General features: G+C 47.3%; 1 protein-coding gene across 2 annotated transcripts in view; it reads right to left on the bottom strand.

Annotated features, from left to right (window-relative positions):
- The window catches only part of WDFY4 (WDFY family member 4), a 190,342-nt gene that overhangs the window by 122,182 nt on the left and 54,804 nt on the right, over window positions 1–13,356 (bottom strand). For both annotated transcript variants that reach the window (XM_081005350.1, XM_081005351.1), the window contains 5 exons: window positions 10,854–10,930; window positions 8,674–8,892; window positions 5,774–5,958; window positions 5,075–5,306; window positions 133–284 (listed from right to left, as the gene is read on the bottom strand). In XM_081005350.1, coding sequence (XP_080861476.1) covers window positions 133–284; window positions 5,075–5,306; window positions 5,774–5,958; window positions 8,674–8,892; window positions 10,854–10,930 — 865 coding nt within the window. The remainder of the gene's footprint in view (window positions 1–132; window positions 285–5,074; window positions 5,307–5,773; window positions 5,959–8,673; window positions 8,893–10,853; window positions 10,931–13,356) is intronic.

Genomic DNA, 13,356 nt, shown 5'->3' on the forward strand with positions numbered 1-13,356 from the left:
CCACAGTGCTCTCCCTTTAAGCACCTCTTCCGTGGTGGGTTATCCTACAGCCTCCTGTGTTTTGTGAAATTGTAAAATAATAATAATAAATCTCTCATTTCACTGCTCAGCAAAAGGCCAAAAGGCACTAACCTCTTTAGCAATCAGGCGACCGTCCACCTCGCCATAGAAGTCTTTTATATTTTTGATCGTGGTATAAGATGAGTTCATGGCGTTGATTCCAAATGAAATCTTCTCCTGTGCTACCAAGGCTGAAGTCAGTACACTGCTACAAGAGCTTGCACCTAAGGACAACGCAAGGAGATGGCCTACTCTCAGTGTGAGGCAAAGCAATCACTTAGGTGAGAAAGGAACAATTCCCTCCAGCATTAGTTATTAGAGGATATCCCACCCCATCCTTCCCTATTCATATACAGTATAGCTCTTTCAATACCAGATTTGCCTAAAACCAGAAAAACGCATGAGCAAATTTGCAATTGCCTGACTGTGCGCCCCCCAAGGGAGGAGAGGGAAGGCAAGGACTTGGACCCTGGCTCTGTTGGGATATGAGTACTACGCAGGCCAATGGGGAAGAGGCTGGAAAAGCAACGAGCTGGGAGATGCTAGAGGTTTGGGTTATTCCTTCAGAGAAGCTGAGTGCAGTTGGTTTAAACAGGTTCTCTTATCTCTTTCTGTCAATATCATGCTGACTATAATAGTAAGGCCAGAAGGAGCCTGGGTTTAATTTTTCCTTCTGGTGTGGTGTTCTGTACCATGGTACTTTGGTCCTCAAACTTAATCCGTTCCGGAAGTCCGTTCCAAAACCAAAGCGTTCCAAAACCAAGGCGCGCTTTCCCATAGAAAGTAATGCAAAATGGATTAATCTGTTCCAGACTTTTTAAAAAAACAACCCTAATTTAACATGAATTTTACTATCCAAAGAGACCATTGATGCATAAAATGAAAGCAATAAACAATGTACTGCAGTCACACAATCATTCAATTAGTAGCTGAACTGGGTTCCACACAGTCACAAAAACAAAACAGAGAGCCGCAAAAACAAAAGCACAAAATAAATAGACAGACCTCAGCGTAACACTCAAAACGGAAGTGTGGCACTCAAATCGGAAACGTAACACTCAAAATGGAGCACATTTGGCTTCCAAAAAAAGTTCGCAAACCGGAACACTTACTTCCAGATTTGCAGTGTTTGGGTTCGAAGTTGTTTGAGTACCAAGGCGTTTGAAAACCAAGGTACCACTGTATATAGTGTTAGGGTTAAGTCTTACTATAAGTAGGACTTCCGGGTTGGCGCCATCGCCGAATGGCGGACTCCCTCCGAGCTCCGGAGGGAGCCTGCTCGGCAGGGGCTGGGTCCTACCGCACCGGCGATGCGGGGACCCTTAAAAACCACGGCCACGGAGGCCGTGGACATGGAGACTCGGCTGGCACCGCTAGCGCCCTCCCGACTCGTGAAGGAGCCTTTTTAAAGGCTACGGATCGGGTGCCGGGGAGAAGCGTGGTGCTTTGAGTCCTCTGCTATCCCTGCCGAGCGAAGCCGCATGCCATCCGGCGGAGAGCGCTGACTTCTTCCATTGAAAATTCGGACTTCTTAACAACAACCCGTGAGTAATTTGGAAACCGGGTTCAAAAGGAGAAAAAAAGAATTTTTTTTTCAGATTGGACACGAGCGGGGGGGGGTCCAAAAAGGAAGTCAGTCCCCCTCCCTACTGTAAACCTTCCAAAACAAGGATGGGGAAACCAAGGTCCAAAGAGATTTGTATTGCTGATAAAAACTAAGAATTCCACGATGGGGAACTACAAGAACTGTGCTGGAGGAAGAATTGAGGGAGAAGGGAAACGTAACCCCCCCCCTGGGAACCGGGGTGATTGAAGAGAGAGCCTGGTGAAAAGAGTCGGAGATTTTGACAGCTGTCAAAGTAGCTGTCAAAGTCGGAAAGCAGAGAGGATTTTATTATGAGAACTTTGCTGGTTAAATTTGTTACAATTTGCTATAACCCGTTAAAACTTGGATACAAAATGGCGAAAACATGGATAACAATCGGACTTTTGGACTAGAGAAAACAAAGTTACAACAATCCCCCTAGAGGAGTTTCGGGACATTACAAAGATGGTTGTAAGTGGAAAAATACCATTGGAATTTTACAGGACTGGTTATCTTCTGGGAAAGCTGCAAAACGGAAATAATATTTTGTCTACAGGGTGTTCAGCTAAAGGAGACAATAGAATTTTCTATTGAAGAAAGGAAGGGACTGAACGCAAGTTTTTGTTCCTGAATAACAATAATCCCTGCAGAGTTACTAAACTTCTGAATTAGAACGTTTCAGCAGCGGAACAAGAGGAAATTGGACTACAACTTGGAAAGAACAATGGGGGGAGTTTTATTAAAGATTTGAAGTTAAATGTCTTAAAAAATAACTATAAAAAGAAAAAGCCAGCAAGGAGTTGGGGGAAATAGGTGATTTATGGACTTTAAGAATTCCAGGCAGATAACATGGTTTGGTGGTCAGGGGGAAATTAAACCGGGGACAGGGGGGGGAGAACTAAAATCCAAAGGCTTGTCAACTTTTTTTTTTCTGAATTGGCTCTTTTTCATCTATTATACTTTTTATTTCTTATTTCTTATATTTCTATTGTGTGGGGTGTCCTTATCATTAAAAAAAGGGAAATTGTGGAATGAAAATGGGGTGGGCCCTGGGGAGAGAACTTTTGTCTTTTATTAAGGGTATTGATGAGGAGTGTATAAATTTTAAATTCGAATAATGGTTTAAACAAATTAAGTTTTAATTAGAACTGAGAGCTTGTGGAGCCAACAATATGAAAGGGGAATATGGTAGGGGTGGGGGAAGGGGGGAGTCCCGGAAAGTGGATGTATGAAAATAAGGCTTTGAATGTACTTTAATCTTTACTTTCTGTATTTTTGAAAATCTTAATAAATATCATTTAAAAAAAAAAAAAAGTCTTACTATAAGTTATTGTAAGTTTAAGTTAAGTCTGCTGCAACTGGATTTCTTATGGACGGTGCCAATCCTGAATGTATTGGATTTGTGACCATTATGCTCATTTGCCTTCAGTGGCAGTAAAGCTCCACTGAATGAAATACAATTGCCTCTGGTCTATTTTCTGGGAATCCTGCAACGTCTTTAAGTTTTTACTCTGCTAACTAAATGTCGGAGTTCCACTATGGATCAATACTGAGTAGAATTTCACGACACAGAAGGCAGCTCCACCATCCGGCAGCAGGACAGAATCAGTCCTGCTGGCTCTCTTTCTCTCACAACCTGCTCCAGGAGAGTCCTACATTTTGCCGAGCAATGGACCAGGCAGGCCCAGAGGAGGTGCTCAAACCCCATGTCCAGTCCGTGTCTGTTGGGAAGGACTCCAGAGTGAGAGGCTAGAGGGGAAATGTTTCAAGCTGAAGGAGTTGAGTCAGGGAGACCTCACTGCGTTACTTTCAGCGAGTAAAGGTCAATTGTAATTGTGACTACATTATTACATGAGCACTGTTCCACAGCATTTGATACTTTCATTTACATACATACATTCAAAATAAAGATATCCTCCCACCACGCTGACAAAGAATTCTACGAAACAGTAGTCAATATCCAGAATCACTGTTCAGTGTTGGACATAATATTTGCTGAATACACAAAGCTTCACACGCTTGTCTTTCATCGTACAAAGTTTGGTAAAGGTAAAGAGACCCCTGACCATTAGGTCCAGTCGTGGCTGACTCTGGGGTTGCAGTGCTCATCTCGCTTGACTGGCCGAGGGAGCCGGCGTACAGCTTCCGGGTCATGTGGCCAGCATGACTAAGCCGCTTCTGGCGAACCAGAGCAGCACACGGAAACGCCATTTACCTTCCCGCCGGAGCGGTACCTATTTATCTACTTGCACTTTGATGTGCTTTCAAACTCCTAGGTTGGCAGGAACAGGCGCTGAACAACGGGAGCTCACCCCATCGCGGGGATTCGAACCACCAACCTTCTGATCAGCAAGTCCTAGGCTCTGTGGTTTAACTCACAGCGCCACCCGCGTTCCACAAAGTTTGGTACCTCGCTTCATTTAAAGATTTTCAGAGACTTTGAGACTAAAGATTTCATTTTGTACTTGTTATGGTTTGAAGGAATTCTATAAAGATTGTCTATTACGTATGTATTTGGTCATTGTGTTGCCTAGACATTGCTGTCAGGGCAAGGAATAGCCTATACAAAGGGCAGGCACTCAGCCAAATGGAGCTCTCTTTCTCTTCTGACGGAAAGCTTTAAAACAGTGGCGAAAAGTGGCTGCGGGAAAGCCACTTCCAAAATAGAGAGGAGGTGGGGTTGTGGGCCCACGCCCTCCCCACACACGCGGGGGCTGGCTCACAGCCCCCGCGAAAATGAGGGAATCCTCGGGCGCGTCATCTCCCTGCTTAGCCAATCGGCTGGTCAGGGGTGTGTGGCTTGGGCTATTTATGCCCAGCTCGCCCGAGGACTGCCCTCTCTTCTCCTCGCCAGCTGATCAGGTTTCCCACCCTGCCCACCCTTTGGGCGGGGTGGAAACTATGGACTCCAGTTGGTCACCGTCAAGGGGCCTGGTAGGAATTTGTTCCACTTGGCGAATTCGCACCTGCCATTTGGTTTTTCGCCTACCTCATAGCAAATCATCACAGCTTCTCGGCATTGACGGTCAGGCATTGGTAGGGGTATTGTTATGCAGATATGGGGGGGAAGGAAGCGCCATCACCTTCTCCCGAAGCAAAGGGTAGTCCGGTAAATGGATTCCGGGGGGCGTGGCCCTGTCCAAAGCCTATGGAGGTGTGGGCCTAAGGCACGCCCCCGAGTGGTGACCCCGGGGGAGCTCCTAGTTGATGTACATCAGCAGGACTCCCCCTACTGGTGGTTAACCCTTACCGGTCATCACATAATCGGGCTGAAGCCGGTTAGCTGATAGGACCAATGCCTAAGCCAATACCGCTCAATTCCTGCAATCAATAAAGTTGTGGCCTTTTTTCGCCCATTAACCTTAAATACCGTGTCCTGTGTCTTTATTTCACAAGGGGGAGGGGGACTTGCCATGCAACACCTTTTACCTTTAAACCCCACCGCTTGGAAGTTGCTACAGTATCTCGGACCAAGGTTGGCAATAAGCTGTAGAGTTCCCACGGAGAGAGCTTCTTCAAACAAATACATCGGGCCCTGGCACCAAGTCAAGGAGCTCTTCTGTTTCCAGATCCGTGGGGTAGCCACATAACCGTAGACGTCGATAAAGGAAGATGGGTCCATGGAGACAAAGTTGCCTGGGAGAGGCTGGATGTATTGCATCTGCAACAGGGGAAAAAGGAAACACTGAACGGCTATGCTATGTTTGGGTAGCTCAGTCACCTCCCTCTGGAACTCAGATCTAGGCTAGGCTAGGCTAGAAGCCTTCTCTCCAATATCTATTTTTCTAGGATTTTATTTTTATTTTTGTAGGAGCATTCAGTTTTGTGAGCGCCCACTCTGCCAACACTGGCCATGAGCAACCAGGAGGAGCCAATGGCCATGTCCAAAGAGCAAGTTCTAGCCAAAGGATGGAGGAGCCAGTCAGAAAGCAGGACTGAGGGACAACCTCAGCCCCTTGGGTCCCCCCTAAATTGCCCCCCTGATTGGAACACATGGCAATCTGCGGGGGAAGAGAGATCTAAATTGCCCTTTGCTCCAATCGAGCAGTTTTCCGGGAAGCAAGCAGCAGGGCAAGAGGCAGAGTGGATAAGCCCAGCGCCAATCTCACCGGAGCACAAAGTAATTACCTTTGCAGAGCCAACTCTCTGCCCGTTGACATAGGCTGAAATGGTGCAGGTCTGTTTCGTTTCTTTAGCCACGGTCACCGCCAGATGGTGCCACTGCCTGGTCACTAGCAGCTTGGCACACCTGAACTGGACTTGAGACAAGGCAGAGGACCGTCCATGGTCTCCAAATTCAGGTTCCATCATGTCTGCAATGGAAGAAGCTAGCAAGTCATTCACAACAAATACAAGTGTGTAACATTCCAACTAAATTGCTAGCTGCCATGAAAGGACTTGATTCCTATTTATTGTCAGTGGATATTAGGATTCCTAATGACAAACCTAGACAGCATCTTAAAAAGCAGAGACATCACCTTGCCAACAAAGGTCCGTATAGTTAAAGCTATGGTTTTCCCAATAGTGATGTATGGAAGTGAGAGCTGGACCATAAAGAAGGCTGATCACCAAAGAATTGATGCTTTTGAATTATGGTGCTGGAGGAGACTCTTGAGAGTCCCATGGACTGCAAGAAGATCAAACCTCTCCATTCTGAAGGAAATCAGCCCTGAGTGCTCACTGGAAGGACAGATCCTGAAGCTGAGGCTCCAATACTGTGGCCACCTCATGAGAAGAGAAGACTCCCTGGAAAAGACCCTGATGTTGGGAAAGATCACAAGGAGAAGGGGACGGCAGAGGACGAGATGGTTGGACAGTGTTCTCGAAGCTACCAGCATGAGTTTGATCAAACTGCAGGAGGCAGTGGAAGACAGAAGTGCCTGGTGTGCTCTGGTCCATGGGGTCACGAAGAGTCGGACATGACTAAACGACTCAACAACAACAACAACATTAGGATTCCTCAGTGACTGCAAATACATCTCCTCTGGGTGGGAACCCTGGAGAAATATATCTTGACTGGGAGGGGTTGGGGAATCTTAAGACTATCTGTGCAGCTGCCGGCAACATTTGTGCAATGACATTCCACGCAGCACTCACAATCGTGGCAGAAGACCCCGCTCGAAGAGAAAGATCCAATTTCCAATGTTAAAACGTTGCAGTTTGAGTTTTGGCAAATGTGATATCCCTAAAACAGAGCTGTTTCGGCTCTAGAAAAATGTCTGCCTCCCCCCTGGACAAATAAGCACCCGTTGCTTATTTTTTGCGTGAAAGTATGTGGCAAGACCCTCAGTAGGAAACCGTGACTGTTAAGTACAGAATCTGTACACTGGCTCAGCTTTATGCAGAAATTGGATTTACCATGACGTCAGCAAGCAAGGAGACAAGCAAAAGTTTGACTCTTATTCCCACAGAAGGCAAGGCCAGCAAATTGTATGTCCCCTATAGTGCCAGGTGGAGAACCACCCCTGTTTCAGGACATTATAAATCCAAGATTTCTGCAGGAAAGAACCTCAAGAAGGAAGGTTTTCTTGGAGTGGATTCCACAACTGGGAACAAGAAGCAGCAGAAATTAACAGATGTACAAAGAATTAGATTAGAAGGGAATTTCAAAGTAGCACTAATTAGGAGCGGAGCCAAGCAGATTCCTTAATGTTTTTTTTCCAAACAATGTTGCGAACCGTTCTGTAGATGGGTGGACCACGTTCTTTCTTGCTTAATGGTGTAATGCAGGGAAAAGGCGGGGGGGGGGGGCTAAAGGCAGTTTTTGAAAAGAAGAAAATGTTGGCTTTGGCCCTGGACTTGAAAGTTAGGAGCCACAAAGAGACCCTACTCTCTGGTCAGTAATGCATCTGGAAATTGGGAGATTCTCCTTGCCAGAAGAGGCATCTCATGCTGGCTTTGCCTTCTGTTATATGCTCTCTTACAATTTAGAATATTCATTTAAACAACCTTAAAATGACTTCCCTTCTTCTCTTTCCATGGTTCATTTTCCACAACATAAATCCTTGCATGTGTTACATAAACCAAACCATTCGGTATTCCATTATTACATCCATCAAAACTTATTTACACTGTTTAATTTATCTTAATGCTGCCCACGTTTTCAAGTGTACACAATCCCCCCCCCCGTATATTCAATAAGCATTTTCTAATCTTCTTTAAACGTATGTTCTTCTTGTCCTCTTATTCTATATGTTAAGTCTGCAAGCTGCGCATATTCTTTCAGCTTATGTTGCCATTCTTCTTTATAATAATAATATTATAATAATTTATTATTTATACCCTGCCCATCTGGCTGGGCTTCCCCAGCCACTCTGGGCGGCTTCCAAAAAAATATTAAAATACTGTGATACATCAAACATTAAAAGCTTCCCTAAACAGGGCTGCCTTCAGATGTCTTCTAAAAGTCTGGTAGTTGTTGTTCTGTTTGACATCTGGTGGGAGGGCGTTCCACAGGGAGGGCGCCACTACCGAGAAGGCCCTCTGCCTGATTCCCTGTAACTTGGCTTCTCGCAGTGAGGGAACCGCCAGAAGGCTCCCAGCACTGAACCTCAGTGTGTGGGCTGAACGATGGGGGTGGAGACGCTCCTTCAGATATACTGGACCGAGGCCGTTTAGGGCTTTAAAGGTCAGCACCAACACTTTGAATTGTGCTTGGAAACGTACAATTCAGGACCTTGCTTGTTTTCCATTTTGGGGCTAACGAAACATGGGCCGCAGTAGTGGCATACATAAATAACCATTTTTGTCACCTGGGAATTTCCATCTGAATTATCCCCAACAAAAAGGACTTTGGGTGTTGTTGTTTTTTGGAAAAGTACTTTTAAACATTTTTTTCAATTCATTGTGGATTGTTTCCCAATACTCTTTTACCCTTTTACAGGTCCACCACCTAGGAAAGAATGTTCCCTCAACCTCATTGCATCTCCAGCACTTATCTGATTCAATCTTATACATCAAGCTTTCTTCTTTTGCATTTTCACTGAGGCCACTCATGGGCCCTGGCCCTGACCCTACACAGGCCTTACCTAGGGCCTGGAATGCCACTTCCTCAGTGGAGATGGTCAGGCAACCATCCATGGGAGAAAAGCTCACAGCAAAGCAGACGAATTCTTCTTCTGTCCTTGCCATGTGACGCACCAGTGTGAGGAACCGGAGAGGGTGGCCGCTGTGAACAGAGCCCATCTTGCTGACCAGGAACCAGGAGGAAAAAGTCAGGCCATCTAATGGGGGGAATGGCCTGGGGCCTAGAGAACCAGAAAGGAAGGTTGCAAGTCAAGTACTACCGATAGCGATGTGCTTGGACTGTCCTGGCTGCAGGTAGTGCAAAGTTATCCCGAGGCACAAGGAAATGTGTCTGCCTCCAGGAGCTTTAATGTCAGGGGAGCACTGTTAGAATTCCTGCTCCATGATTGCAGTCATGGGATTTTTTTTCTATCACATGACGGTATATTTTTTGACTCCACAAAGTGACAGAGACAGGGTGCTTGTGTTACTGTGTTCCATGAAGTGGGACTATTGTCCTTTGTTCTTTCTCTCTTTGCTGTCTGATGCTAGAGAGAGAGGGAGCCGTGTTGCAGTGTTCCGTGTGTTTATATGTAAATAAAGTAGATTAGCCAAAATGCTGAGTTGCTGAGGTCTGTTACGCAAGCTGCGCAAACTCTGCGGATCCCTAAGTGTGCAGTGTGCCGGTGTCGGTTGGCATCGGTCGCTATGATGTTCGGGCTGAAGAAAGCTTTTGAAGCTCCCAAACAAAAGACCAGGAGGGAGAGAACATGTCAGTCAGGCATGTATCTCTGCCAGGGTCCTACTCAAGTGTAGGCTGAGCTCCTGACAAGCACAACCTCACTTTCCACACAGGAGAAGTGGAGAACCTGAATGGAGGGCACTGAACAGGTTTTTCTCTTAGCTGGGGGAGGAGTGCTCCCTAAAATATCAACCTGTGAAGCATGCCTTCCCATCCCTGTCTCCGTGGGATGACTTCAATGTCTAACCGACCTCCCCTGAATTATTTGAATTAATGTACGGTCAGAATGGAAGTTGATAAATAGGAGCCCTTATGCTTCAACATCTGTAAAGTATAGGGGATGGGTCATAGCTCAATGGCAGAGAACAAGGTGCCAGATTCAACCCCTGGCATCTTCAGGTAGGGCTGGGAAGTATGCCTGCCTGCAACCCTGGAGAGCCATTTCTAGTCAGTGTCAACAATACTGAACTGAATGGTCTGGCATTGAACAAGGCAGCTCCTTTATGCTTCCAATTGAAGGGGACTATAAAGGGACGCGGGTGGCGCTGTGGTCTAAACCACAGAGCTTAGGGCTTGCTGATCAGAAGGTTGGCGGTTCAAATCCCTGTGACGGGGTGAACTCCCGTTGCTCGGTCCCTGCTCCTGCCAACCTAGCAGTTCGAAAGCACATCAAAGTGCAAGTAGATAAATAGGTACTGCTCTGGCGGGAAAGTAAACGGCGTTTCTGTGTGCTGCTGTAGTTTCGCCAGAAGCAGCTTAGTCATGCTGGCCACATGACCCAGAAGCTGTACGCCGGCTCCCTCGGCCAATAAAGCGAGATGAGCGCCGCAACCCCAGAGTCGTCTGCGACTGGACCTAATGATCAGGGGTACCTTTACCTTTACCTATCCAGCTGATAAAAAGGTAAAGGTAAAGGACCCCTGGGCGGTTAAGTCCAGTCAAAGGCAACTATGGGGTTGCGGTGCTCATCTCACTTTCAGGCCGAGGGAGCCGGCATTTGTCCACAGACAGCTTCCCAGGTCATGTGGCCAGCATGACTGAACAGCTTCTGGTGCAACGGGACACCGTGATGTAAGCCAGAGTGCACGGAAATGCCGTTTACTTCCCCGCCACAGCGGTACCTATTTATCTACTTGCACTTTGAGATGCTTTCGAACTGCTAGGTTGGCAGGAGCTGGGACCAAGCAACAGGAGCTCACCCCGTTGTGGGGATTTGAACCGCTGACCTTCTTATCAGCAAGCCCAAGAGGCTCAGTGGTTTAGACCACAGCGCCACCTGCTTCCCTGTGCTGGCCGATAGCTGGCCAGGGAAAAGAAGGTTCTGCTCTTCCTTTGCTTCCTGTTCTTCCCCGGTCAGCTCCCTCCCCATATTCAAATGGTTGAAGAGTGTAGATCATGTGGGTAGTTTTAAGTCCTTCTCACAGTTTGCGCCAGACTTTAAGTTCACCTGGAAATATTTACCTTTTCCAGTTCCTCCCGAGATGGAGGATTCAGCGTTGGGGCCCAGAACTGTAGACAATGCTGGAAGAAACAGACAGCTGGAAAAGCACAGAAAGACAAGACAATATTGGTATCTCAATATATCAATAGCAATCAAAAGACTACTTGAATATACGTCTCTCGCAATCACCTTTGGGCCTGCTCTAGACTCTCTCCTACCTAATCCTTATTATTACTCATTCATTCATTTATTTTACTTTCAATATTTTATACGCCACCTGTCAGGGAACTGCCATCGGCTCAGGGGCAAGAGGGGAAAAGCCGGATGGATTACAGAGAGCCCCCAAAGATCGTGGGAAGCAGCACCTCCTCAGCGGAGGAAGGAAGCCACGCCTCTAGTGGAGAGGAGGGGCAGGGGCGGAGGAGGCGAGGCGGTGCCAGGACACCTTGCCGGAGCAAAGTGGGGAGGAGAGATGTCCTCCATTACCCATGCCCTCCTTGCGCAGTAGGCTTCCGCGCCGAGAGGGGAGGCGCAGATTGGGCTTCAAGAAACTACTCTGCTGTGGAAGGTTTAAGGACCGCCCACTCTCAGATTCTGCCAGTGAATGAGCCAGCCACAGAATAGTGGCTCTCTGCATGGTGAAGGGTTTTTGGCACCAATAAAGACTCTCCTCCCTGCAAGAGAGGGGAGTGGTTGTGGCTGGGAGCCGGACTCCGCCTCAAGCAGGGGGCGTTTGCCCTCTGCCTCCCACCCACCTGGCTGGCGCCCACGCCCTCAGTCAGGCACCCAACCAGGTGCCTTCAAGGGGGCGTGTACAGCAGTCTAAATTGCTGCGGCGCCAGCCTCCAGCCCTCACTTTTTGTCGTCCCGTCGCGAGTCGCCCACCCTCCACTCCCTTAGAGCAGGGTTTCCAGTTTTCTTTTGGCCTTGCTATGGACCTTAGGTTGGTCGCCCTAGTTGTCCGGGGGGGGGGGCTGGTAGGAATTTTTCCATTTGACATTAGGCTTTGTGGTTTTTTCGCCTACCTCGTAGCAATCGTCACAACTTTCGTGGTATCGGTGGGTAGGTTAGGCATTGGAATAATGTGTTGTGGTATCGAAGGGCTAGGTGTGGCCATCGCCTGCGCCTTCAATTTTTGGGTATTCCGTTAAAGGAATCCGGCGGTCGTGTATTCTGTCCGATGCCTGCTTGGCGGGAGGCCATGGCACGACCCTCGGTGACATCAGGGGAGAGCTTATAGTTGGATTAGCATCAACAGGCTCCACCTACTGGTGAATAAACCCCCTTTGTTTTTTAGACTCACCCCTCTCCGAGTGGGTGGAGTCAGCTGACGTAATCCAATGCCTAAGCCAATACCTTTTCACTTGCTGTAATCAATAAAGTTGTGGCCTTTTCTTGCCCATTAACCTTATATCACGTGTCCTTGTGTTTCATTCCACTGCGCGGGGTTCGGGTCCTCGAACCACAACAAGGCTTTACAGCCAACCAGGGAGCAACCCCCTGATATCCTTACACCACCTTTCAGTGCAAAGCCCTCCCAAGGCCACTCAAGTTAACGTTTAAACTATACAACGCATTGAAACAATCTCCTTATAAATACAAAAGCACTAAACAGCCAGCACAGCAGTTAAAATAAAACAAATGAAAATGAAAAGAAACAGTAACGGTTTAAATATCCAGCACAGCACCTCCATTAAAAGCAGGCTGAAACAAAAATATTTTGAGGCTCGTGTAATGCTAATGAAGATGGAATTTAAACCTATATCCAGCAGGAAGGAGTTCCACAAGTACAGGGCCAAGGCTGGATAGGCTCCATCTCTTACTGCCCAGTAACGATATTTTCTGATGGATTTGACCATTCGTGAAAAGAAACTGCTCTCTAGAATGGGGGAAAGGTGAGGAAAACATGGGGACGAGGTATTCAAGCTTACCTCCTGGGCTACCCGCTTACTGAAAATCTTTGGGAGGACCTCAAAGCATAGGCAACCAAGGAGACTATGCATCACCAATAGTGGTAGCACCACCACCATCATGTGTCTACAAATTAGCCTCCTTTCTGCTCTTTGGGATGAAAATTTCCAGGCAAACTCAAAAGGCTGCCTAATCCTACATCAACAGAAGTTGCTGATCTTGGTTCAGGGGGTACACGCACTGGATGGGTTCTCAAGTAGATATGCAAGCCCTGGGTGTGAAAGGATTTCCCCATTCATCTCAATGGCAGGGGCACTCTCACGGCCATCTCCCATCACAAGCTTCAAAGCTATAAATCAGGGGTAGGCAACCTAAGGCCCGGGGGCCAGATGCAGCCCAATCGCCTTCTAAATACAGCCCACAGATGGTCCGGGAATCAGCGTGGTTTTACATGAGTAGAATGTGTCCTTTTATTTAAAATGCATCTCTGGGTTATTTGTGGGGCATAGGAATTCGTTCATTTTTTTCCTCCAAAATATAGTCCGGCCCCCCATAAGATCTGAAGGACAGTGGACCGGCCCATGGCTGAAAAAGGTTGCTGACCCCTGCTAG

The sequence above is a fragment of the Podarcis pityusensis genome (assembly GCF_964106645.2).
Source record: "Podarcis pityusensis genome assembly, chromosome: 5".
Lineage (NCBI taxonomy): Eukaryota > Metazoa > Chordata > Lepidosauria > Squamata > Lacertidae > Podarcis > Podarcis pityusensis.